Genomic DNA, 27,854 nt, shown 5'->3' on the forward strand with positions numbered 1-27,854 from the left:
CATGCCTGGCCCAGCAGCAGCTACCACAGGGCCACCCCCGGGGCCGAGCCCCTCCGGCAGCACAACAACAGCGGAGGAAGGGGCTTCAGGCTCCTGACCCACCCCGGGCCCAAGCCTCCTGAGAAGAGCAACGCAAACCCCTCAACCCCATACCCACCACCGCCCGCCCTGCACGGCGTAAATAGCACCCGGGCTTTTATAGCACCCCTTCCCGGCGACCCCCGCGGCCGGCTGCTGCCATTGGCCGCCGCGCAGGCGGGGACGCGCACGGGCGCGCGCGAGCCGGGCCGGGCCGGGCGGGGCCGAGCGAGGAGCGCAGCGCCGCGCCGCGTCGGGCCGGTGAGCGCGCACGCCCCCGCCCCGCCCGTTTCCGTTCGCCGCCGCTCGAGCTCGGGCCTGTGGAGCAGGAAGCGGCGGGAGCCGGACCCAGGGGAAGGCCGCAGGTACCGGGATGGGGCTCACGGCCGTGTGGGGGTTGAGGGGGGCTCCCGGCCGGTTCTCCCCTTTGGCGGCGCGGCCGCGGCTCCCGGGTGGGGCCCGTCCGGGAGCTCAGCGAGGCCGGTGGCGGGTGGGGGGTAGTTGCTCCCTGCCCCCCCCCCGGCCCCGGCTCCGGCCTGGCCGGGTCTCTTGTCGCCGTGCCCGCCGAGGGGAGGCCTCCCGGCGGAGCGCCGCCAAGTTTCCGGGGTCGGTAACGGGGCCGTTCCGGGCGGCGGGGGAGGGGAGGGCAGGGCAGGGCAGGGCGGGGGGGAGCGGCGCCGGCCTCTCCCGGGGCGGCCCGCCGGGCCCGGCCGCTCCTCGGGGGGCGGGGTGAGGGGGGGCTCTCCGCGGGTCGGGTGCCGGTTTTTGGGGGTGTTGGGGGGGGAGGAACGGGGGAGCCGCGGGGCCGGGGCGCGACGCGAGCGGGCGGCGGGGCGTGGGGCGGCGCGGCTGAGTGGCAGCCTGTTGTGGTGACGTCACCGGCAGCGCGGGGAGGGCGGGGCGGGCGGCGGAGCGCGGGAGGAGCCGGGGGGGGGGGGGGGGGGGGGAGCGCGGGCGGCGGCCGCTCGGAAGCGCCCGGGCCGCGGGGGCCTCTCCTCAGCGCGGCCGCCGCCCGAGGAGCCGAGTTCCGCCCCCCTTTGTATCGGAGAAGTCCGAAGAACGAGCTGAATTCGGCTTCAAAGCGATCGGCGGCGCAAAACACCGGCTGCTGCGCTCGCTTTTTGTTGTTGTTGTTGTTCTGCTGGTGGAGTTCTTAAGAGCGAAAGCTGAACTTTATCCCTCCCTGAAATTGCCGCCTGTGAAAGCACCCCCCCCCCTCCGGGCCCCCCCCCCCCCCCCGCCGCCCGAGGCTCTCCCGGCGCCCTCCTCCCGTGCTGGTGGGGTCTTGCCGGGGTCCCCAGCCCCAGGGCGCTGCCGTTCCCGTCCCGGGCAGCGCCGTGAGGCGAGGCCGCAGGCTCCGAGGGGCACAAGCTGCCGCCGGCCGGGTTCCGCTGTGGTGAGCGCAACAGAAGGCTCAGCAGCGCGGCCCGCATAAACGCTCAGCGTGAGTAAGTTTTAACAGGTGATTCGCGTCCTTCAGTGCTAGAACGCTTTTTTTTTTTTTTTAGGAAATGATTCCTGCGGCGCGCGGGAGGAAGCGGCCCTGGAGCCGCGCAGCCCTCGCTCGCGCCGCCCTCACGGCTCGCCAGGCGCGCGCCCTGGCTGGGTGCCACGGGGCCTGAGCGCCAGAGGCAGGCGGTTCTCCGAGCCAGGAATCGACAGCAAAAACATCCTAAATGGTCTTAATTGCCACCAGGATGTAGGACTAGAGATGGTTCTTCAGATAAGCAAATTCTGAGTAGAAACAGTTTGATTTGGGGGGGGGGAGGGTTAGGAATTACCAGTATCTTCCCTCACTTTTTAGTGGTAACTCTTGCTTTCACTGCTTTTGACTTACATCTTTTGATCCTCCTCTTATTTTTTTTATTTTTCAACATCTTTACGTTGCCCCAAGCCCAGTTGGCTCTTTACACAGCTTGCGTGGTCTGCTCAGCTCTACAAGTTCCTGTCTCAACCGCCGTGCTCTCATCAGGCCGTTGTACCTTCCTGCTCGTGTCAGTCTCTGTGTAGTATCGCCAGTATTTCAGTCCCTGCTGCTGTGATATTATCGAGGTTCTTTCCAAGTCTCCCCTCAGACCCTACCCCTTACGTTTTACGCTAATGCCTGGACTGGTTTGTGTGTTATTATGTGTCCACTTAAACTGCTGTATGTCGCTCTGTTCTCTCAGGACTTGCCTTCAAGTTTAACTAATGTGGAGGAAAAGTTAAACCGGTGAGCTCGAGGAAGTTACCTTGTCAGGAAAGGCTAGTCAGCATGCCCTTCTAATCTTAAGTTGTTCCGTGCGGTGAGTCTGTGCTGCTACAGAGGTAATATTGGCAAAAACTCGTAACAGAGAGCATTGCTGTGTGAAGTAAATGCATGTAATGACAGCTTGACTTAGGTTCCAGGGATGTGGCTATGCAAATGCACACGCCTTAATGTGGAATGGAAATCCTCAGCTGGTGGCGTGGCTGTCCTCCTGCAGCGCTGAGCACAGTACAGAGCGCGAGGTAGCCGAACACAGTAAGCTGTGTATTACCTCAGATCGTCTCACAAAGCCTGAATATCCCAGAACCGCTTCCAGTCGCTGGTTAAGTTACTGTGCCTTTGCTGTGTGAGCCATATACACCACTGCCAGGTGTCCAGGTGCCTTCTGACCTTGATCTCTGTTCTCACCTCGTTCTGAGCTGTGGGTGAAGGATACCAAAAGCATAAGTGGAGTTGGTAGAGGAGCTCTGATCCATCCATCCTCTCTTCTCTCCTTTTCCTATCCACGTTTTCACTTGAAAAGGGCATTTGAGAGAGTGAAATAACTAAAATATCCATAAAGCAACTTTTGATTAAGGTGTTTGCTGTGCAGTCTTGCACGCACACTACTAGTAGCCAGTCCTTCCTAATTGGATCTCCTAATTAAACCAGTCGGAGCGGGGTTCACTCTTCCTCTGACCAGCCTTGGTGAAGGAGTGAGTGCATAGTGTCACTGGTGTACCTGGTGCCTCTAATAAAACTGGACTGTGCGCCTACAACAAATGTGAGGCCTTCCTTCCCTCAAACTCCAACAATTGGTTTTTGATTGATTATTTATTGTTGTTTTTAATCAGAAACAGCAAATTCAGCCTCCTTGCTCAGCAAACTAGCAGTGCTTTGTGGCCGTAAGTCCCTTACCTGACAGTGTACTGGCTGATGGAACTGTCGCGGTGTGGAGCAGGTCCTCGCGTGGGTCTGTACAACCAGAGATTCCTCCTCCTCAGCTTTTAAGGAAGGTTGCCTTTGCATATGTCAGTGGTTTGGAAGAACCAGCAGCTCTCCCAAGTACCAGTTATCTCTGTTTGCATTCTTTGCTAACGTTTCATTTTTCTTACATTTTACACGTGAAGGCTCTTTGTTCTTCACCTGCCATCTGCACTGTTGAAGTTGTGTGAGATGAGAAGGCTGTCGTGGGGTAGGATCTTAGCAGCTTGGTACTGACCAAGAGAATCGGTTCATTTTTTGAACTTCAGTCCAAGAGCTTTGGAAAGGCTGGCTTCCATGTAAACCACAGCAGAACTAGGCTTCTGCACTTGAAATTGAAAATGTTGCTGGGAAGATTTTAAATTACAGTGTGGAATGTCGACAGATGAGAATGCAGTTTGGGATAAAGAAACTGTTTGAAAAAAGAATACAGCCCTCAGAAAGTTCAAGTTCTGAAGTTGACTCAGAAAGTAAATACGAACATGAACTGCCACATTCAAGTCAAATGAAAAATATAAGAGGCTTTCAGTAACATCAAACTTAAAATTAAAATGATAAATTATCAAAATTAAATGATAAATTACCAAAATTAAATGATAAATTATTTTCCAAGCATGTAAGAAGGTTGCTGGAGTCTGGAGGGTCAGTAGATGATGATGAAGTGAAAGAAGTATTTGATGATGAAGCCATCAGAAGAAAGTTACACGATTTATGTGCATTCCTGTTTACTGTGGAGGAGTCCAAAGAGGTTCCTATGCCAGAAATTCTCTTTATGGGGATAAGGACTCGCTGGAAAATCAGACAGCAAAGAGTATTTCAGAAAAATAAGTGTAGTTACAAAATGCCAAGAGCAGATGGTGCTTGCCCAAGGGGTTCCGAAGGAACTTGGGGATGAAACATCTATATTATTAATTGCGCTGTTTGACTTCTCACTTCATACCTTGAAGCCAGAGAAATAGGAGATGGCCTACATGGTATCAGGTCTTAAAAATAGTTCAGCAGGATATCATGGAGCTCAAGGCCTATTTTTAAATAATTTAAAAAAAAAAAAAGTAAAAAGTTGGGATTAACAATTTCAGAGTGGATAAAATCAGTGTGGCTTTCGCAAAGGAAATGGTGCTGCTTAAGCCTACCAAAGTTTTGGGATGACTTGGTAAGCACAGAGAAGGGAAGCGTGGGGCAAGAGGAGGACAGGGATCTGTGGAGTTAGGCCTGTTTTGTTCAGCATGCTCTCAAACGTCCTGGTGAGATCTGAAAGTGAGACGGGTGTTGGGTAGTAACGGGAGGAAAGACGAAAGCTGACTAGGAAGAACTGCTTGTAGGAGTAAAGAAGAAAGCAGGATAGCATCGTGGCTCTCGGGTCACAGCCCACAGCTACCCTGAGTACTGCGAAGGAAAATGGACTTGGGGATTCAGTACAGCAGGAAAAGCAAAGAAGAGGCTGACGAGGATGATCAGGGATAACGCATGGATTCCATACAGGGGATGCTTAAGGAGATTTGAACTCCTCAGCTTGGCAGAGATGTGACTGAGAGCGTTCTGGTCTAGATCAAAACCCACAGTGCCTCTTGCAGTCTGCACAGAGACCACAGAACTCAGCACTGCAAAGCGCTCTGAATGGCGATGATTTATGTGACTTCAAAATCAAACAGATGAAATCACAGAAGAAAACGCTATCAAATGGGCTGCCGAGCACAAAGATTAACAAGCTGCCTAAGAATACCCAAGCTGGAAACCAGGAAAATAAACTCAGGGAGGTGTCAGTGCATTTGCTTGTTCTTCTTCTCCCTTGGTCATCTTACAGGCAGGTGGGTGTCGGGCAGGGTGCTGGAGGAGGTGGGCGTTTGGCCTGAACCAGTGCAGTCTCAGCAGTTGTCTTGTGGTAGGAGCAGAGGAAGAAGAAGAGGACAGGTGAGAGCATCAACTGTGAGCGCAAAAAGGTGGCTGTCTGGGAGAGGGGGAGTTGGTTTCCTTGTCTGTTTGTGCTTCTGCCACGGTGCAGGGCAGCGGCGGGTGCCTGAAGGCAGCAATCTGACCTGAGCAGGACGTGCTGGGCTGCTTTGGGGCCATCCTGCTTCCCGCTGGACACAAGGGAGGTATCTGGGCAAGGGGGACACCAAGAAAAAAGCTGGCACAAATGCAAAGCGTTTTGCAGATCGCACACATGACTGGAAATCCTCAGACCTGCTATAATTACCTCAATATTAAGCCCTAATCTCATTCTGTGCAAAGTAATCTTGGGACTTGGTATTGCATAAGAGAAGTGCTCTTGTAAGTCGTCGTGCCTGCAGATAACATAGAACGAGTCGGTGGGGGCAAAGTAACAAGAATATTAAACGAGAGTTGGAAGGACAGCAGTGGAGGCACAAATTCTGAAGAAAAAGTTCTGCTTTCTGCCCCAGTGTTCTCTGCTTTATCTCCTGCCTCGGGTGTGGGAGGAAGCGTGTCGTGTCATCGACTCGTTGCGGCAGAGGCAAAATGATGGAGTTAGCTTTCTTCCCTGGGCTCTGAAATGGTGTCAATCCCATAACCCTGTAGAAAAAGGGAGGAGAGCTTTGCAGGTAGTCAAGAGCAGAGCAAACAGGTCCAGAAGGACCTCGCTGAGTTTGGTGCTTAGAAAACAGGTTGCACAGGGGAGAGTTCTGCTTGCATGTATTGCACTTCTGGCTTTTAACGTTTTTGGCTTAAGCGGGCTAAAAAATATGTTTTGGGAAACTCCTTTTGTGGTATTTTTCCCCAGTCATGTGCTGAAAGAGAAATATCCTGGCCTGGAAAGGAAATGAAAGCATCTTGTTTTGTTTGCATTTAAAAAGCAATGCAGGACAGCCATACTGCTGGGACAGGAGAGAGGTAGAAACCGAAAGTAAAAAATAAAAAAAACAAGCTCAAAGGCACGGCAAATGCCTCGCTGGGGGGAAATTGGAGCTTGAGGACAAACCTATGACTAAGAAATTACGGATCTGAAAAGTTACAGATCTAAAACCTGTGTTAGAAATAGCAAAGTCTTGCTGGAAGGTCTGCTGTCCTTCGCTTTGAAGCTGGCTTACCCGGCCTTACCTTCTGTATCTCCTGGAGACCGAAGACCTGGGCCTGGCTGTCCTCACTGTCCCTTATCTTTGAGAAACACCTGCAAGTCATTCTCTTCCTCATCGCGAGCCTCTTCCGGATTGTCCCTTTTCCAGTCCTGTCTCCTTTGTTCACGTGGAAGCTGTTCAGCGGTGTAACCGCCCGTGCTCCAGAGCGCTCCCAGTTCTGGGCAGTCGTGGTGTGGGGCACATCAGAACTGCGCACGGGCAGGAGGTGCCCTCCTGGGCTCACATGTTGGCTTAGTGATTGCTGCTTTGTTCACTCTTTTCCTATTTCTGGATACTGGCTTTTTATTTGCTATTATAATTTTTAACTCTTTGGAGTGTTGGGCTTGTATCTTAAAGGCGTTACCTATGTACCCAGAGTAACAGTGGTCAGCTCAGAGTCCCTCAGATCCTATAGGAAGTGGGAACTGGTTTTGCAGTGTTCAAGTTTCATCCAGCGTTTTATTGCTCGGGCAGAGTCTTTTAAGGTCCTGCAATTCATCACTGTAAGCCCTTGCCTTTATTACCTGTCTTGGCATTATCAGTAAATGTTGTCTTACTCTTTTTCCTGCCTTTTTCAGGTCATTTAGGAACATAGAGCTGTACAGGTTCTGCTGGTGGGCAGTGATGCGAGAGGTGCTTTTCTTTGTCCTGTCCTTCACCAGTTACTGATCGATGCACAGGGAAATTCCCTGTAGCCAGGTGTCTTTGTAATCTCTGCAAATAAAAAGGTTTGAACATCACTGCACGCTGAAACTGGCTGGAGTTGGTGACCTACGCCTCTGTTCTGTGTACACCTGCAATCTGAAGCTCTTTGGCCTGAGAACGGTTTATTTGGATGTTTTTTTCCAGAAAACTCTTTAAATGCTGCAGCAGTGGAAGGAGCTAGTATGTAATAATAATAAGGAGAAGTAGGACAGCCTTAATGATTATAATCCCATCAGACTAAGACATCAATCCCAGGTACAGTGATGGAATAAGTAACAAAGCGTTCAGGAAAGAATTAAGACAATGTCACTCAGCCTAGGCTGGGGGCAATAGAAACAATTAGTGTTAATTGCTTCGGTTTGGTTCTTAAGTGTCCATCTCAGCCTTCTGGTTAGCACTTGACAGTAATTGCACATCACTTTCGGTAAGAAATGAAACTGCTACAAAATCAATGTGCTTCGTATTAAATTTAGGAGAAGGAGGGCAGCTTGAAAATACAGTGAACCTGTGTCTAGTGAGCTCATGAGGAAGTGAGCTCGTGGGCTGGATTTCTTGCCGGCCACCTGGAAGAAACGCAAACTAACAGCGTGAAGAAATCAGCAGAGGACAAATAAATGAGGAAGTCACAAGGAAAGCCTTACCTCTAGTGCAGAAAACAACTCACTGCTGGAGCCTCCCCAGCCCCTGCGCCTTGGCCACGCCGGCGCTCCTTGCACGAGGGGCAGCTGCAAGGTTGGTTGCTGCTGGCCAAGGCATGGGGGGGTTTAAAACTCCCAGTGCTGCAAGGCTCTGTTCTGGAAGGCCTGCTGCATGACCTGCAGAAAGGGTGAGATAGGTAAGCTGTTGGCTCCCCTCCTGCTTAGGAGCTAGGGGACAGTGAAAGAAACTGATAGGGATGGCTTTGACTTCGAAGGAAGTGGCTTTACACACAATGTGTAATTAAGCTGCGGGAACTCCCTCCGACGGGATGTTGTGAGCACTGAAAGTTTACACAGGTTCAAAGACAGTCTGGACAAGCTGATGGGAGAGCAATCGGTTGGAGGTTACCAAGCCCACGGGAACTGCGTCTGGCCCAGGAAGCTGCTGAGCTGAAAATGTCTGGGGTCTGGGGAGCCTGTGTGAGGAAGCTTCTTGTTCCTTTTCCTCCTCTGCTTTTCTGTAGACATCCACTGCTAATCTGTTGTCCTCGCTGGGCAGACGAGGCCCAAGCTAATGTGCTCAATTCTGTGTGCAAAGCCCTGTAGTAAAGGGTGGCCCGCGAGCCCCCAGCTGTGGGAAGTGCTAGTTTTGCCGTGGGCTGGTCCCTGGCTGGTGCTGGAACTGCTTGCAAGATGCAGTGCTGGAGCACAGAGGGTCACACAGGTCGTGGCTGGGGCATCTTGGTGAAAGGTGTGTGTCTGGTCGTGCTGAGGTTTTGCTTCTGTAAAGCGCCAGCAGGTGGGTGGGCTGCTCAGGGAAGGAGAGCAAAGCAAAAAATGTTTTATTCTTTCCCATGGTGGCCAGAAATCAAGAAAACTTATCAGTATCAAAAGCAATTTTCTCATCTAGGAGTCAGATGAGCTGCATGTTGTCATATAAGATTTATCCTGAAGAGGAAAGCAAGGGCAAAGACTGTCATTTGATATGATGAATCCAGCTTTGAGACTTCACGTGGTACCTCAGGTTAGGCATACCGTGTCCATGTGATACACAGCACTGATCTAGTAGTGACTGCCGATTTGGATTTCTGCAAAAACTTTGTACGGGCAGCTTGGTGCTGGATGAGTCACCTCCTGTCCCGTCACAGGGACGTAAAGGCAGCATAAACAATTTGCCTTGTGCTCAACTGAAATGCGTTGTGTGCCCGTGCCTATCAAATTCCCGTTCTGTACTTTTGGATAGCTCTTCATCACCCTGTATAAAACACGCTGGTCATTAAGGGTTCCCTGGGGCTGGCACAAAACCAACACGTTTAAGACCCCCTGCAGCTGAGCTGACCCTGCTCCCAGTGCTGGTGACATGGTGTGAGGAGGCTTGAGCTGGTGGTTTGCAGAGCTGGTGAGGTTTACTAGCTGGGCTTGTAGCACAGCTATAGCTCCCAGGGTAAAGCTGGCTTCAGAAGCGTCCAGCTGTGTTTGCAAAGCACTTTTCCCAAACGAGTAAAACTTACCAGGCTTGAGCATGGTTAATACCCAGCCTGAATAAACAGCTAGCAGAAAGCCGAGCGCTCTGCACAGCCTGCCCAAGGGCCTGTGCCCAGTACTTTCACCCTGTTGGGTGCTATGCTGACCTCTCACTTGTTCAATTGTACTTCATTCCTGTAATAGAAAATTTATCTTGCACCATGGATTCTATGTAGCGTGCAGTGTCAGTAGCCTGCCTTGTGCTTTGCCAGCTTTGGGACTTTTTTGAGCGTTAAATTTGAAATGTAACCCTCAAAAAACCCCGTAAGAACACCACCAGTAGATATCTTTTCTTACCAACTGTTCCCATGTGGCACAGTAGTTAGAAACAGGTCTATTTCGCAGTGCTGTCAAACAAAGCACTTGGTTCCAGGTGCTCTACAGAATATGGTTGTTTCCCAAAAGCCTGGTTAGCAATACAGGAAGCAGCGTGGCTTAGTTTATGAATGTCGATGGCCACAGGCAAATTTGCACAGAATTAAGCATACTTTAATGCTAGAAGTAAGCCGTGTTGCCCATCGCTTTACAGCAGCAGCTGCATTCATGGATTTAGTGGTTGCATTCCAGCGTCACGGACCTGCAGAGCTACTGGTACCCCAGCAAGCCTTCACTCCAGGTTGTATGTGCTATCAAACAAGTGTCATCGATTTAAGCATGGAGTTCTTAATTTTTGCAGTCAGTGTAGTACAGATGAGCTCTGTTCTGAATGCCTTTGGAAATAAAGGCAATAAATAAGTGGTCGCTGGCAGCACGTTTTGGTGTATGTCGTTCTTTGGGATCTCTTAGGAAGCCTGCAGCAGAAGCAAGGGTTGGATCTAAGTCCTCTCTGCAGTTGTATCACTTTTTTTTTCACCCCCATACCCTTAATGCAATCCTAAGGCCATTTGCTACTCATTTTGCAACTTCTGGAAGAGGTGAATTGAGGTCACCGTTCCCTTTGCTTCACAGCTATCGCCAGTTAAACACATGGCCCGTGCTGTCTGGGTTATGTGAAAACAGCTTAAGGAACACACCGGCTTACGTGTGCCCGGAGGACCTGATTTAAGTTAGCACGAAGAGCATTTCAGTAATAACCCCCACAATGTTTCTAACACGTGTTTATATGTGCTTTCATTGATGAAAAACGTAGTGGGGAAGAACACGACAAAACTGCAGTCACTGACATTTTCCACTGGGACTCGAAAGAAGGAGGAGGAAGGTGAGGTGCTTGCCTTCCTTGGCAGTTAAAAGGACTGGGATTTTCAGATCCTGGCTTCTGCTAAAGCAGGGTGAATTTGGTTGCCACCCTCATCCTGGCCTTTTTCCCTTCTTCCTCCTCGTTCTCTGCTCATGCCCTTCATACCATTTCCCCCACCCAGACGCTCCATATTCAGCTCTCGCTCTTTAGCTGTCAGCGTACAGCTGCCCTACAAGCAGACCTGCTTGCTTTTGGCCTGACCTTTCTGTTCGTAGCTGCTCTGAGATGCAGGTCGTTCTCAGTTTCGGTGCCAGACATTGCTAAGTGGCCAGAAGAAAACTGTGGGAAAAGCTTGCTCATCCACATCCGCTTCCTCTCTGGAGTCCTTGCAGAGCCTCCTTCCTCCCTCCCCTCATATTTGGGCAGAAGTGAGTGTATTGTAAAGGTAAATCCACGCTCTGGCCCAGAGGCAGTCCTGGCAGAGGTGGAGGGCAGGGCTTGGCTGCTCGGGGTGGGGAAGCTTGTGTAGGGTGGGACCCCAGTCCCTCAGCCTCGGGTCTGTTCCTCCTCCTGGCCCAGGTCAGTGCTGACCGAATGAAGGGGGAATGAAGTCAGTGGGAAGAGTTGGGGCCTGTAATCCTCTTCAGAGTGAACTGAATAGGTGCTTGCAAAAGCACTTAAAGAAAACTTGTTTAAGTGCAGCAAAAAAAAGCTGGTTATGAGACTTTAAGACCCACGCTTTCCAACACCTTGGTTTTGAGGACTTCAGCAAGATTAGGTATAAAAGAATTTAAAGGGTGCCTGCCCTCCTGGCATCAGAAACATGGTGAGTGGTACTGTTGAGCTGCTTCTGCTGGGCTCTTGGTAACGTGCAGTAACAGACCAGCTTCTTGACAAAACCGTACACCACCTTGGGTCTGCCTGTGTCACGTAGTGGGCAATATAAAGTTGGCAGCAGTTGATTGATCATTGCAATTGTCCAGTCGGGACACCCACACAGGGCTAAAGGGCCGTTTCTTGCACCGTGTCACTTTCTGCAAGGTTGAGAGGCAAACGCAGCGTGTTTGTTACCAGCTTATCCATCCGCAGAATGTCAACAGCGTGCACGGTCCTCACGCAGCCTTTGTGGCCTTGGCGTCTGTAGGAGAGGAGGCTCTGGAAACGTTGTCCCCTGGAGAAATAACTTGTGTGCTGAAGAAAAATTCCACTGCAGTAAGCAATAATGCTTTGGGGGGAGCACATTTAAAACCTGGAAAAAAAAAAAAAAAAAAAAAAAAAGACTTTCCCCGTTTCTCATCCTTCTGGAGCAGTCCCTGCGTCCTCCTAACAAGCAGGGCTTTATGCCGCACGCCTCTCTGCGAGCGGTGCTGCACTTAGAAATAGCCTCATGCAACAAGGGCATTAGTGTGGCAGCTCTCAACAAACAGGAGCTCCTTGTGTTGTAACCTCCTGTGATGGTAGGGGGATTGAGCAAACCGTCTGGAGCTCTTGTGGACCTGTGGAAGGCACTGGCCAAGGTTTGAGGAAATGTCATCATTGCATCTCTTCCATTCAGATGAGTCACTTGTGTCATGCTGTGAGAGTTTCCGCCTTGAGTCTAACGGGCCAGCTGGTTTTCAGCACCCTAGAAATGCAAGGTGGGAGGACTGCTTCATTTACCAGGTGGAAAAATTGCAGATCTGGTGTCTTGCTACAGAAGATGGTACGGATGCCGCTAGAAGATGACTGCAGCTGTTCTGTTGCACTACTTGGGATTGAATATTTCTTGCTGATCGCTCTGTGAACATCTCCAGCAATGTCGTTCCTGCAGCTTTCTGGATTTACTGCGCTCTCTCCCTGCTCCACATATTGTGTAAAAGGATGAATGTGTAATACTTGTGTTCAGTTACAGTGAGATTTTGGTGGCTTGGTCTATGTGTAGCATCCTCTTCTGAACTTCAGACACGGCTTTGTACCTCTGAATGTCAGTGGTGCTGGTCACAGGCTGTACTGCAGCAAAAATTAACTTGCATGTAACTTGAGTACATCTTAAAACATTTTAGGCTAGAAAAATACCTGTTGATTTCTGGCAAACCATACTGCTGGTTCAAACAGATGTGTGCTCAGGCTTCAGAATCCTGGTCTACGAAAAGTAGAGAACGTCAAAATGTAGCAGAAAGACCCAGCTGCAGTGAACACCGTTAGTGTTGTCCTTGTGATACGTACCACTGAGATGTAGCTGCGCTGTAAGCGATTGGGTTTTTCCTCAGTTATACTGTAAGGATGTTCTCTGAGTACTTGTCAGAGCTGACAGTCCCTTTTAGCTACCCCCTGAATAGTAATGTACTTAACTTGAAATAATGAACTCAAAGAAGCTATTCTTCCAAATTAAGAAATTATTACTGTGAATATGCCAATGCAAATACAGGAGTGATGAAGTAGAAGACAGCTGTCTTAATTTCCCATGAATTGTGGTATACTGTTGTCACGGCCAGGTATCTACTCACATTGGAGAGCAAACATGTTTTTTTTCTGGACATGCAGCATCCCTAGAACAACTGTCAGACACGCAGAGACTTTCTTCCTCTCATAGGAAGAAAGTTGGTGCAGGCTCAACAACAGTGTCCCCCCCACCTTTGGACGTCCATGTGTTGAACAGAAGTGAAGGATGTTGTTCTGGCGGCAGCAGTTCAACCTCCCCAGCAGAGCAGAAACTTCAAGTACCACAAAGCTGTAACGCTGGGAAGAAGCGAGCGATTGTGATGGTTGGTGACTTCCTTCCGAGGCTGCTATGGTGTCTGTCTGGTGATCAGGTGTGACATCCTGGGCCGTATGTATCTACCCAGCCTTTCTGGGTGGTTTCTGAAAATTTGTTGAGGTCCGTACACAAGCTCCCGTCAGCTTGCGCGGCGTGTGCAGGAACGCTAGAGATAATGCCAGGAGCGGACTAAGCAAACCAGAGGCAACTCCTAGGGCTTTGGAGGCAAGGAAATCAATGGTGATCTTTACATCCCTTAATATAATTTTATACAACACTTTTGTTCCCAGGACATTACGCTGAGGAAATTCTGCTGCTGTAAGTCTCTGGAGGGTGAAGCTAAAGTAAAAAAGATGAGGCCACCGTAGGCCACCAAGATACGATAAGGTGCTTGAGGCTCCTTCTGAGCATCCTGCAGCAGGACCCTGCAGACGTTGGTGATAAGGGGGCTGTAATCACCCAGACACCCAATGGATGAAATGAGGGAGACTGCTCAGTGAGCGTGAGATACGCTGGTGACAGTCCCGCACAGTCTGTGAGCAGGGGGGGTCCTCGTGGGGTGGATCCTGAGCAGCTGGAAGGAAGTAGCTGAGAGCGTGCTGCTGAACGGCAGCTCGTGTGGGAGGGTGGCCTTCCACGCTGCATGCAAAGAGTGCCCACACCTCAGGAAAGGCTCTGGCAGGAAGAGTTTCACGATGAGCTTTTCTGATGAAAAAGATACTCCTAAGAATCTGCAAATTTCGAAGTGGTTTTGGTTTGCTTTGGTGTTGTATTTTTTTACTGAATTGCGGTTTTCTTGTAGACCTTAGGCATACGTATGTGAAGAAAAGACCCAGAAGGCCAAAATACAAAGTGATTCAAATGACAAGGAACGTTTAGAAAAACTCCGGAGTGACATAAGTATTTAGACGAGGTTAAGAGCTGATGTGATACCCCACAGAAAAAGAAGGCTGTGTCCATAGGCGAGGCCAAGAAGGTCAGCTGCCCCAGGTGCTACTGCAGGTAGTGCCAGTGAGAAGGGGGCAGGACCCCAGACAGGAGTACAGAAGGGAGAAGCAGGAATCACTGAAGAGGAGCAGGTTGTCCTGTTCTGCCCCCCACCAACTTTGGCTTCGTTATGGTTTCTTCAGCGGTCTAGATGTCTGTCTGGGGATCGTGATGATGAAACTTGCCTCTGAGAAAGTCTGTAATTCAGATGGAAGACGGGACTAGAACTTGGAGATGGAATAAAGCATTAATCAGGAAGGATAAATAAAAGCGTGACATTAGACTGCAGCTGTGACTGGGGGGTGACTTACTGCATAGCAGTGCTAAGGGACAAGATCTGGGACTTAGCGTGAATTGGAAGCTGCGTGTATCAGCAGTGTTGTCTTTGGGAAGGGGGGAAAGACACAGACATCCATCGTGATGTTTAAACAACAGTATATCCTGGGAGATCACCAACGTAATCCCTCGGCTCTAGTTAACGTTGGTAGAGCTCTGGGTGAAGTACTTTTTTTTGGCCTTCATGCTCTGGTAAATGTGTGTCAATGGACTGTGTCCAGAAGGGATCCACAGGGAAGTTTAGAAAGTATGACTTCAGAGGAGTCTTGAATAAAGTGAGATGATTTTTCCTGAAGAGAAGATTAAACAGAGGTTGCATATTCTCGGATACACTAGGGAAAGGAAGTGGTCTGTTGTGCTATCACACACAATCACAGAACATGAGGGACTGGAAGGGACCTTGAAAGATCACCCAGTCCAATCCCCCTGCCGGAGCAGGAACACCTAAATCACATCACGCAGGATGGCATCCATGCAGGTTTTGAATGTCTGCAGAGAAGGAGACTCCACAGCCCCCTGTGCAGCCTGTTCCAGTGCTCTGCCACCCTCACTGTAAACAAGTTTTGTCTCATTTCAGCGGAACCTCCTATGTTCCAGCTTGCACCCACTGCCCCTTGTCCTGACACCGGGTGTCACAGAGAAGAGCCTGGCTCCATCCTCCTGACACTCACCTTGACATACCTATAAGCCTTAAGGTCACCCCTCAGTCTCCTCCAAGCTAAAGAGACGCAGCTCCCTCAGCCTTTCCTCATAAAGGCCGTGCCCAAGTCAAATAGGATCAACAGCAATGGGCCTATATTGCACAACGGAGGCTGAGGATAGGCATTGGGGAAGTTTTCTCACAGTGGATGTAGCGGAGCAGATAGCTTCAGAGGTTTTGGAGGACTCAGCCTTACAGTTCTGAAGGGCATATTGCACAGCTGGCAGCAGCTAGGACCTTTAAGTCAGTTGTGACTTGGTAGAGAGAACAGATGATGTCCCGTTCTGTAAAATCAAATATTACCGTTGTTAGGAAGTATTCAAAAACATTTAAAACCACTGAAAGGTGTCTTTTTTTGAAGTGTGGATCATTTTAAACCTTCCATAAATGTAAAAAAAGAACCCTAAGCCCCTAAGGTAAATGTGTGTACATACGTATTCGCAAGGTGAATGAAGGCCATTGCAGAGACCAATTTGGATTACTTGAGCAGTTGTGTGTGTGATGAAGCTGTGCTTTACAAGTCCTTGAGCCCTTGCTGCTGGATGGCTGCAGTGGTCCTTCTCAGCCTGAGAGAGAAATACAGATCTCTGTAATAACCACTGCTTCTTAGCCGCATCGTACTGAAGGTGGCTCTCAGGTGGTTAGTTCTACCTTTTCACTGCCTTAATTTCTTAAGGCAAGAGAAGAGGTGGAAAGGAGAAAACATTTTTGCTGTGCTCTTCTCTCACGTGCTTCCTCAAGCCCTTCTCCCTCGCCAGCCACACCAAGTCACCTTCAGAGCTTCGGACTGGGACTGTCATGGCCAAAGTTAACTCACGAGGGTGTTCCCTCTGGGGTGCTGGTCGATTTTACGATGGCCTTGCTGCTTGCTCCGTTGTCATGAAGCTTCGTGAAATGAATTCACTCGTGAAGTTTCGGTAAAGCTTTTGACGCGGTTTCCCATAGGATCCTACCAGGCAAAATGTCCAGCACACAGCTAAACAAAAACGTCACGCGATGGGTGAGCAATTGGCCGGCAGGCAGGGCTCAAAGGGTTGTGGTAAACGGGGCCGCATCAGGCTGGTGGAACCTCACCGGTGGGATCCCCCAAGGCTGCATTTTAGGGCCAGTCCTCTGCAATGATTTTATAAACGATTTGGATGTAGGACTAGAAGGTGTTTGGAGCAAATTTGCCAACGACACCAAACTTGGAGGAGTTGTGGACTTGGATGAGGGTGGAAAGGCCTTGCCAAGAGATCTGGATGGGTTGGAGAGCTGGGCGATCACCAACTGCATGAAGTTTAACAAAAGCAAGTGCCGGGTCCTGCACCTGGGACGGGGCAACCCTGGCCGTACATACAGACTGGGCGACGAGATGCTGGGGAGCAGCTCCACAGAGTTTCTGCATTCTTTAACCTGTATGGGAAGTTTCTCCCACATACCTGCCTGGTCATGTCCACAGCATCTTCTTGCTGGAGTTCCTCTGGTCACTCAACTGCTGTCTTCCAGTGGGCTTGAACCCTTTTTACTGTCTTTGTGTGTCCCCCCTGCATTTATGGGAAGTGGGGATGAACACTGAGTCCCTCCGTGCTGCTTGGGCCACCTGTGACTTCGTAGATGTTCGCCGAATCCAATGCCATCATTTCCAGTCTCACCTTGACTCTAGCTTTTGTTTGAATCTTTTCCAGCTTTTGAGACCAAAGACCAAAGTTGCTCTGTTGCTTTCCTAGCAGTTCCTGTCATTTCCCAGAGCAATAGAACAGTTAGGGTTGGAAGGGACCTTTATGGATCATCTAGTTCCAGCCCCTCCTGCCAGCCTGGGCTACCCAAAGCCCCATCCAGCCTGGCCTCGGGCACTGCCAGGGATGGGGCAGCCCCAACTAAATTTCATCTAGTTCTTTTGAGTGCTACCAGAGTGATGTTTCCAGGAACTTGGTACTCGACCCAAGATCTTGCCTATGCAACGTCATAGGCAGCTCAGAGCCCCTTGTTGTGTACTCCTGAAGTTGGGACAACTCTGTGTGCATCATTAGAAGTGTCTGTATAGTGAGCTGCCTGGAGCGATGTTGTATCGCCAACAAACTTTGTCAGCTCACTGTTCCCCCTTGCTGTCTGCCCTTGCTGGTGGCAGGCTCCAGTGACCCAGTAACAGCGATGCCCAGCAAAACGGCTCGAGGGCTGAGCTGTGTACTTCCAAAACGCTTTGCAGCGTGGTGGTTGTAATTTGAGGAACAAGCTGGTTACCTTGAGGTCCTTCCGCGAGTGCTCTGACGTGGCAGCAGAGAGCTCCCCAGCCCAAGTGACTCACAGAAAGCTGCTGGCACTTTACGGTTAGGACAACTCAGCGCGATGAGAAAATGTTACTGCCTTGAGCTGAGGCGTCTCTTACTGGATCATCTAAAAGACACTTTTCAGAATGCGTTCGTGGGCAGTATTGCTCGCTCACTTTCAGTGGAGGTTCCTGTCTTAAATGACGGAATAGGCAAAGAAATGCTAAAACATACTGATCTTCTTCCCTCCTGTTGCTTTTAAGCCTAGTGACTTACCAGTGTGTTGACACATCCTGGAGAATGTTTTTCTTAAAAGGATGGGAATTTGAACTCGCATGATTCCAGATATGTTTCTACTGGGCAGATAGATGCGGTTTAAAAGCTCTTCTTGATTAGAAACTTAATGATTGTTAATTATTAGCATCTCAGTTAAAAGCTGCAATGGAAGAATTAATAAGTTGTTGTCTTGTTTTTCAGCCATGGCAGCCATTCGAAAAAAGCTGGTTATAGTGGGTGATGGTGCCTGTGGAAAGACCTGTCTGCTGATTGTATTTAGCAAAGACCAGTTCCCTGAAGTGTATGTTCCCACCGTCTTTGAAAATTATGTAGCAGATATCGAAGTGGATGGAAAACAGGTATGTGTGCTCTCTTGTAACAGTCAAAAAGAACTTGCGTTTATTCAGAACAGCATGGAGATCACCACAGTTCTTTAATAAGTGGTCAGTACGGATACTTAGTACTCCAGATGTAAATTTATTTTTAAATATTTAGCATCTTCCTGTGGAAAAAAATACTGACCTGTCTAGAACCTGCAGATATCCAGTGTCTGTTGAACAACGTATTTCTAACCTTTTACAATTTGAGACCCTAAAAACCATACAGTTCTACCAAGGAAAACATTGCAGTGTATGGGAGTGGACATTCCAAAGATGTGCCTACATGCTGAGGACACTGGGCCTTTGGAATTGCGTAGCAGAGTCCCTGTCTTGACTGGGACCTGGTATCGTGATGACAAAAACAAGTCCCTGGAGTAAGTATAAAGTATTTCTTTATACCTGCTCCTGGCAACATGTGGAAGCCTCTTTAGAACAGATGACTGGCACGCTTCAAAGGGGTTTCATTTTTGTAGTTGTACATCTTCATCGTTTGTTCCACTTGTCTGAAGGAATGCAGTTCTTAGCAGGCAAGTGTACCAAGCATGCAGCTCGCTGAGCTTCATTTTCAGTTTGTTCTTTTGTAAATGAAATGTTATAACATCCCATCTTAAATATTTTGAAAATTGGTTCTTAATCTGTGACCTCTGAGTGCCTCTGTTTGCCAAACAAACAAATGTGCCAAATCCCTGATCCAAGAATCAGCCCTCTGAAAGGTGCTGTCTGAAAGCCAAATAGCTTGCCTTTGCGTTTGTGTCACACAAGAGGAGTGTGTGATGTGTAAAACTGTCACTTTCAAGGGTACTCGGGAAGCATGTGAAGCAGAAACTTTGCTCCTTGAAAGCCCAACTATTTTCAAAACCACTTAGGCAGGCATGGCATTAGTCTTGTTTTGTTACCATTACAGCTCACCTCCGTGCCACGGCTCCTCATGTCGAGCATGTGGCAGGTCGTGGTGCTGGTGGTGCCGAGCTTCCTCGTCTCACTCTGACATGTTTTTTTTGCTGTAGGTTCAGGCACAGTCAGAAAATCTTTCAGTCAGTTCTAGTTCAGATGCAGTGACAGATTCATATGCTCATTTTTGATTCGGATTTAAGCAAAAACTTTTTGAGCCATTTTTGTGCTTTATTTTAAAATTGATTTCCTACTGTCACGGTCCGATTAATTGTGTCATTACAGTTTATGCTATCCAAATCTGAAAAGAGCTTAACTCTCTCTCGTGATACGAACAGGTTAAAAAAAAAAAAATCCTTTTAAGCTAACGTAAAAACATGTTTTCCTGCAGAATTAACAATTTCTACAGTTTCTTGGACTCTGAGGACTATTGTTTAAAATATGTACGATATCCGTTTCTATCTCTTATGACCTAGTTAAATTCCCTCATTCCCTTCTGCCTGAATCTCTGCATCTCTAAGTGGTTTGAACAGAGAGCCGTGCCCTGTCGGCTCTGTGCAGCCAGTACCTGGATCAAAATTGTGTGAGCTGCTTGAGCAGTGCATTTTCTGTTGCGGAAATGTCAGCTCAATTTTTCATTAACTAGAGGACATATTTTATCCAAGCACTTTGTCTGAAAACTTGATTACAAAAGTTTGTAAGAGAGTACTGCTTAGGACTGTCCTGTTTGAGAGCAGCTTGCCTTCTGTCTTCTTAGAAAAGCCCTAGCAGAAACACTCAGAAGCCACGTGAAGACTCGTAGTGGTGCTGCAGGATGTGTTTCTTTGGACGGTGCAAAGGGGCTGATACGAAAGTCATGTGAGGGAACCCGCAGCAGATGTCTCTGTAAAAAGTATGAACAATTGCTACAAAATTCACATTGGCAGGTGTGAATGCAGAGATTGCTCTAAGGAGTAATTCTTCTATATTTCAGTCAGAAATGTCTGTATAAGTATAATAAGGCTTTGTATCTTCAAAATACAACCAGACATTTACATTGCCCACTCATGTTCCCATTTGAGTTCCAGTTCTGTTCGTCTGCCTTGGTCTGAGCTGCTGTGGACTTTTTTTCTGGAGTTTTTCTGACAAAAGAGCTTAAACGAGAAGGGACCCACTCTGTTACAGACAGATCAGAGAATCTCAAGCAAGAGTAAATTTCCTTGTTTAAATATTGGCTGGATCTTCTAAACTTTTAAACAGTCCTGTTGGGGTGTTCTCTAGTTCTACCACAAGTATAAGTATTGAGAATGTCAGCCAAGTTCTTAGTTTCTTAAAGTTTCTTAGTAACAAGAAACTTTACAAAGAAATCACTTTTACTTTGAAGAAAATTAGATGTTTAAATTTCTGCTGTGATGGAGTTTTAATGAATTTGTGCACAAATAAGTATTACCTTGACATTTCTTAGTCACTACAGGTTCCAGCTGTAAACCAATTGAAAACATGAATAATCCTAAATAGCATATGCTTAGTCCTTTTCGTTGAAAACTGCTGTTTCTGGAATCTTATCAGACAGATTCTCAGCCCTTTGCAGCTGATTCCCTTTAATTCCTCTGTCTTGGGGTTCTGTTGGTAGCTTTTACGTTCTTTCAGAGAACTGACAGTAGGCATGAATATTAAAACAAAAAAAAAAAGCTACAATAAGTTGATTTTTGGAGCTACAGAATGGAAAGTTTCTCATAGTTCCCTTGTCAAATCATTTTGTCTTACGTTCCCCTCCTTTTGAGTGGTGTTGACTGAAATACTTTATCCACTTCGCTTGGATTACTAGCTTATGGATCAAACCTTCCCTGATGATCTGGCTGACGGCCGATGTCTTTCTTCTGCAGGTTGAGTTGGCTTTGTGGGATACAGCAGGACAAGAAGACTACGATCGACTTAGACCACTTTCTTATCCAGATACCGATGTTATACTTATGTGTTTTTCAATTGATAGTCCTGATAGTTTAGGTAAGTGTATCAATAACTGAATGAGAACTGCTGCTCTGTTGCGGTATTGCCCTGGGAAATCATTCTGTAAAATATATTTTCACATGCTGCAATGATTGAGAACATCGCTAGCTTGAAAATTCATACTGGTTTCAATGTCTGGTTTTCAGAAATTAAGGTCTGAAAGGAACCTGTATTCTTCAACAACACTGAGTGGCATTTTGATTTTTTATTTTTATTTTTTGTATTTCTCCTGGATAATTACAGGTTCTTAAACACTCGAGATCACACTATATCCAGGAAAATAGAGTAACTTTGTACATAAATAAGAAAGCTTGTGTTTTCATTCCTTACCCATCCTTTTTTTTTTCATTTATATTCAAAAGAGAGATCGGTTTCAAACACTGCAAATGATTAGGTTCCAAATATACTGGATTCTCTTTCTTGGCTTGGTGGGAAAGAAACGTGGGCTAGAACCATCCTGGAGAGGGGTTGGCACTTAAGGGAGTGGCAGTCTCACTAATGATCACAGAGGCTGAAGATTTACACTCCAGTCTGCTTTCCCGTGGCTGCCGTCTGCTTGTGATGGAGAACAGAGCTGCTTGATATAAGATTTCTGAGCTCCAGAAACGCATTTCAGACCTCTGTTTGTTTATTAGGTGGGCACTTCTGTGTAGAGTCCGAGACTGAAATGCTCACTGCTTTTTTTATAAAACTGATGCATGGGAATCTGTGTGTTTGATCTTAAAAAGATGTTTTTGAAGAGGGTAAGGAGAAGGAAGTAGAGATGCTCTTATTTCTAAGGTTCAAAAAAAAAACCTCTGCAACTTTGATTTCTGTCCCATTGAAATGGTAATTACTCCATCCAGTGTAGTCTCCTAACCACGTGCTTTGTGGTAGCACTTTCTTAACTAAGTGAATTTCTGTAAAAATTCACTCACCAGTGGGATTTGTTCATTAGTGTCTGTCTGTGAGGTATCTTGCTAAAATGCAGATAATGGTAAGGCTGACCTTCAGAGAAAGACTGACCAGATGTGCTTTGGCAAGACCCTTCTGTACAGCGACTGACTTTCACTTGGTTGTCACTGGTCAAAGTTATGCCCCTACATTGGGTGAGGAGGCAGTTCCAAACCAGTAAAACTGAGAAACCTGTCTGCCTTGTGTATTAATGGGAGGTGGCACATTAGTTCAAACAAGGCTCATAAATGACATACAGATTCTCTCCCAAATGTATTAAAACTCTTGAATCCTTCAGAGTTTTCTATTCCCAGAGGAATCCTGATCACTGCAAGCTGTCCTTAGAGGTGCATCTTTCCTACACTTCGAATCTATCTTACGGATAAACCCTTCCTCCCAGAGTTGTCTTGGGAAGAAGCAAGCATGAGACAGACAGGAGGTGTGAAACACAGTGCAGTTAATGGCAGGATTAGTCCTGAACAACCTCAGTGTGTTATGGCTGAAAAATACCATTCCTGCCACAATTTACAGAAGGCTTGAGCACATAAGCAAACAAAATATTTCTTGAGATGTCCCAGTGGCATTACAGGCTGGCTGGGATAATGCCTGAGGGCTATTCAGTCTGATTTCCTGCCTTGCCTCTGAAAGGTAGCAGCCACTGAACAGGTAGGTGTGAAAGAGTGTCTTTTTAGGAAAATCAATGCCAGCTTGACATCTGGAAAGTCCTTACTGCTCTCTTGATCACTTCCACCTCATTCTGTGTTTAAAGACATCTTTCATGGTCTTGGTCTCTCTCTCTTAAAACAATTTGAGGCTGGGTTAACAGTGGAGCTGTAGTCATGCTTGGTGTGGCTAAGGCCAGGGTTTGGTCCGTGTTCATTCCCACTGCATGTGCTACCCCTGGCAGCTGGAGAGCTGCCCTGAAAACAGGGTGGCTTGCTGAGCTCTAGCGAGTGGTTTCATTAAGCCAAGTCTGATCTCAGCCACTCTTCGTTTCCCATCCTCCCTGCTCACCGGTAGCCTGTGCACTGGGAGCAGTGAACTGCCAGGCAGCGCCTCAGCTGTGAAGCACCTAGAGGGGAGCACTCCAGGTGCACAACTGCTGGTTTGGCTGAAACTACCTTCAAAATGCTTGTCTAAGTTGTTCTTTTGGGCAAAAAACTGATGCCATAATAGTTTAGTCTCCAAAAGCTGAATGCCATGAAGTTAAAAAGGGGTTTGTGCAACCTGCAGGCATAATACATCCACTGCTGACTCTCAGGTGTCTGAGAGCTTCTGCAAGCAAAGCCTAATGTTTTGGACTGCTCAACGCTTCCTGCTATTATAGCATGTGTCCAGGTTTTCCTTTGCAAAGCACCCTCCAGTCTTCCATTTGCAGGTCTGTTAGACTAAAAGTCATGAAGGAAAGTTGTAGGAGACAGAAGTTGCTTGTGTGTGAGCACAAATCCATTTGGTGCAGATAAGGAGAAATGGTAAATCTACAAATGACTTGCACGCAGCCCTTGTTTCTGTGCATCTGTAATTAGTCTGTAGAGTGATGTTTCTGGTACAGTGAATGGGAGGGTTTGGAGTGGTGGTTTGATGTCGCTTTTTGAAAGGAAGAATTGCTGTAAAAAAAATATGCTTTGGGGTTATGCCCATCTTTAGCTTCTGGAGAGAAAATGTTTCTCTTGAAGCACAATATTCCATAACTCCTTTGGAATTCTACATTAAGTTCTTTGCTAACCCTTGTCAAGTAGTTACTGCGAGAAATAGAAAAACCAAAATGTTAGGTGTCCTCCAGCCTTAAAATGACCATAGATAGGCTTGGCTTTGTAGTGATACTAGAACAAGTCTATTTGCACCCTAAATTAAGAATAGAAAACAGCATCGCTGTGTTTTAGTATGTTAAAATCAATCAGCAGATAGAAGCTTTAAAGGAAAACTAGCCCCAGAACTGGGTTTTAGTTACAGTCGCACTTGTATTCATTTTTTTCAGAAAACATCCCAGAAAAGTGGACCCCAGAGGTGAAGCATTTCTGCCCCAACGTGCCTATCATCTTGGTAGGAAACAAGAAGGACCTGAGGAATGACGAGCACACAAGACGAGAGCTGGCCAAAATGAAGCAGGCAGGTTCCTTTCTGAGTGTCTTAACAATAAACGAAGTGTTTGTCATTTGTACCCAGAACAGAAAATGGGCATCTGCAGCTTGCTGCCGGCTTCCTATGGGCTGCATAATGAACACTTCTTCGTGACAGGAACCTGGAAGTATTCATTACCTTTAACTGAGTGTTTGTTTTTCATATTGGTGATTTTAAAAAAGAAAAAAAAAAAAGATGCTTTTTTCATTCCAAGCAATGCAAACTGCCTTCTTAGGAGCTGTTGGGTTACTCACCGTCAGCTGCTCCGTGCCGGAGAGCTGGATTTGTGAGGCAGAAATGGCTTGATTCAGAGAGTCAGTACATCAAATGCTTCAGTTAATCTTTATTTTGTATGATCAGGTTGTATAAGGAAACAGTTTAACTGGTACCTGTTTAGAGGGAATTGATCACAGATGCTGTAGCTCACTCCTGAGCACTTGGTTTTATTTTCAGATAGTGTCTGAAGCTCCCAGGTTGGGTGTAGGACTGCAGGTTCTCTGCTCAGCCCTGGAATTTTTGCTCCTGTTGCATCATATTTCGTTTTAGACAGACCGAGGCATCAGTTCTAGGGTTTGTTCATAAGCTTTTATTACAATTATGGCAAAAAGATGCATAAATGTTTAGTTTTAAATAAGCAGACTTGTGCTCTTTAAGCTCAGGGGCATTAGAAAATCTATCATGTCCTCGAGCACTAGTGTGATGTGCTAGTACACAATATGTAATCCAGGTGAGAATTGTATGCAGCACCTTGAGAATATAAGCAAATATCATTTTAAATCTGCCTTTATTATTTTTTAAAGTATCAATCTCAGAGGGGCAACTAGCTATTAATTGACCAACTACTTGCGTATTTAATCTAGAAATATCTTTGTGTTTGTTGGGAAGCTGGGCGGGAAAGAAAAGACTGGGGGTGTTCAGTGTGGCTTTGGACTTTTCACCAATTGCTTCTGTGTCGTTCCAGGAGCCTGTCAAACCTGAAGAAGGAAGAGATATGGCAAACCGCATTGGTGCATTTGGGTATATGGAGTGTTCGGCAAAGACCAAAGACGGTGTGAGGGAGGTTTTTGAAATGGCCACTAGAGCTGCTTTGCAAGCCCGGCGTGGCAAGAAAAAGTCTGGGTGCCTTCTCTTATAAAGTGTGGCCAGAGGAAGATGGCCAAAGCAGCACCCTGCACTTGAGTAATTTTGAAGTGCTGTTTATTAATCTTAGTGTATGATTACTGGCCTTTTTCATTATCTATAATTTACTTAAGAGATTTAAAAATCGAGTCATCTTGCTACCAGTATTTAGAAGCCAACCATGATTTTTATAACAATCTGCATCAAATTCATCTGTGCACCCAAGGTTAACCTCAACATTCCTCTAACCAACCTTTTCTGCACTCACAGGATATGTCAGGCGCTAACTGAAGACAATTCTCTATCTTCTGTCTTCTCTCTAGAAAGAGAAAAAGCTGTCAACACAGAGGATTGGTCTGTAACTACTTTATAACTAACGTCCTATTCTAATTGAGTACAACAGTTACATGGCTGTATGTGGAATCAAGTGTAGCTTCAGTGCTATCACATTTAGGAAGATCTGATTTTCATGGCTCAGTGATTTAAAACATTAGTTTAAAAATGTGATCACTCTGAAATGACCAAGTCCCATTCAGCTAAGGACAAGTGAGGGTTCTGTGGTTTCATGTTAGTTACCTTTTAGTTACTGTGTAATTAGTGCCAGTTTAAATGTATGTTACCAAAAATAAATCTATTTACCCCAGCTTAGATGTAGTATTTTTTGTATAATTGGATTTCCTAATACTGTTACTTGTAACCTCTGCATTAAGGTGTTCTGGGTTTTTTAAGAAACTGTATTTGAAAAAATAAAGTAAGATGGAAAGCAGCTGATCCTCTTCCCCTGTTCATTTGTAAGAGTCTGACCCATTTGAGTGGTCTGCATACCCAGGAGGAGTTTTTTCCGTGACATGCCATAGAGAAAAGACAGCCTGCTCACACTCAAAGCTTCTGAACTGTTCAGTTGCCTTAAGTTCATTGCTGGACCCAGTTTCAAAACTAAAAAAATGAAACTTTTTGTGTAAGTTTGGTTACCATGTAGTGATCAGACTCCTAACCTGTGAACTTCTTGCTGTTCTGCAGCCAACTAAACTCTTTCTGTATTTTCATTTTTCCAACAACTAATAGAATAAAGGCAGTTTTCTAAGCTCCCTGTATCCTGGTGTCTGTATTCCTCACTGTGTTTTTGGCCCAGTGTCTGACAACTTGAACCAGAAATACCATTTTTGATGCAGCTGTGACAGGATTCACTGAGCAGTTGCAAGTGCTTTATTATTTTTTTTCTTGGTAAGTGATGCCCACGTGCTGCCTACAGTGGTTCTAAACACAGCAGAGACCAGAGGCGCAATCCCTCACCCTGCCTGGCCCCTTTGGTGTGTGGCAGAGCTTCCCCAGGAGTCTCTAGCCAAATAGTCCCTGGAAGTTTCATTAGGTGTTCAAACCAGGTGAAGGTTACATCAGTTGAGTTAAATTTGGTCTTGAGCACTGGAATAGACTACCAGGGGCGGGGGGGGTCATGTAGGAATAAGGGACACGAAAGCAACTGTTGCTGTAGAGGCAGGTGATGGTATGCTGAGTGCTGATCTGCGCTGTCAGAGCCCAAGTGCTGTGGCAGGCGTGTGATGTGCGCGGCACTGCGTGTGCCATGTAACCTGCCATGTCTGCGAGCAGTGCCTCTACATGCTGCAACAGACTGCTGGGGGAAGGCGGGGGGGAAACCACGATAACACTATTTTGGACAATGTTCCTGATTCATTTTCCTGCAGCTAAAAAGTGGACCTAACCTGAGGTCTTGGGAGTGCCCTGTGTCTGCAGTCCTTGTCCCTCTGCAGGCACGGACACCCCAGCGGTGGCACCTGCCCCACCCTTCCCCTCTTCCTCCCGGTGCCCCTTCCCCGCCTGCTCTGGGGTGGCGCAGCTGAACGAAGCAGGAAGTCCCCAGCTGCTGGGTCCCTGCGGGGATTTCATTCTCTGCTGTTAAGCTTACTCATTCCTGTGCAGTTCCTTTTTTTGGGGTATTTATTTTTAATTTTTGATGTTGTTGTTGTAATTGTTTTTTGTTTGTTTTGTTTTTAAAGTCAGTTGAGAAAAAAATGTGTTTTTTTTTTCCAGACTTGCAGAGTCGATGGGTTGCGGTACACAATGGTCACAGTTAGGAAGCAGCTCTTTAGCCACAGGGGTTTTGAGTAAGATCTGCATGCCCTTCAGCTCATGAGCTACACATCTGCTGATGCACTTCCACCCAGAAGTGATTAATTTATCCTGATCTTAATCTAAGCTCCTGCCTCCAGAACTGTCCCCTCATCTTGCTTCTGTCTTGTCTGCCAGCTGCTCTTAGGTTTCCAGGCCTTGTCTGCCTTTCTCCGAGGTCAGGTGTGTCGGCCAGTCAGCGCCTCCCATTCATGGCCTGAACGTCTAGCTCCTTTCCTTGTTCCCTGGACCACTGGCATAGGAGCAGAAACGTGCTCACGGCTGCAGGGTGTGAATTTCTCAGCCCTCAACCTTCCTGCTTTTGAGGGCTGGCAGCCTGGCCTTTGGGTTCAAATCAAATCCGTCACCTCTGTCAGCCGCCTTTGCTCCAGGTGAACCGAGGACATGGATGGCCAAAACAGAATTAGGGAAGGAAAGCTTGCTGCTCCGAGCCAGGCCAGGAGGTCTGAAAGGGGCAGCGTAGCTGTGGGGGAAAAGCTGAGAGTGAAGTGCCAGCCCCTGCCTGAGCGAGGAGTTCCTGGCGTGGGGGGAGAGTCCCATGCCAAGAGCGAGGCGAAGGCAGAAGTGGGAGGCAGGAAGGT

The 27,854-nt window shown here is 47.3% G+C and overlaps 1 protein-coding gene across 1 annotated transcript; it reads left to right on the forward strand.

The window, feature by feature from the left end:
- Positions 1–283: 283 nt before the first annotated feature.
- RHOA (ras homolog family member A) lies at positions 284–26,219 on the forward strand. Its single transcript, XM_035337328.1, has 5 exons — positions 284–443; positions 17,894–18,051; positions 20,829–20,949; positions 23,864–23,994; positions 24,968–26,219. The coding sequence occupies exons 2-5, from the start codon at positions 17,896–17,898 to the stop codon at positions 25,139–25,141; spliced, it is 582 nt and encodes a 193-aa protein (XP_035193219.1). The 5' UTR covers positions 284–443; positions 17,894–17,895; the 3' UTR covers positions 25,142–26,219.
- Positions 26,220–27,854: the final 1,635 nt, after the last annotated feature.

The sequence above is a fragment of the Oxyura jamaicensis genome, chromosome 12, assembly GCF_011077185.1.
Source record: "Oxyura jamaicensis isolate SHBP4307 breed ruddy duck chromosome 12, BPBGC_Ojam_1.0, whole genome shotgun sequence".
In the NCBI taxonomy this organism is placed as follows: Eukaryota; Metazoa; Chordata; class Aves; order Anseriformes; family Anatidae; genus Oxyura; species Oxyura jamaicensis.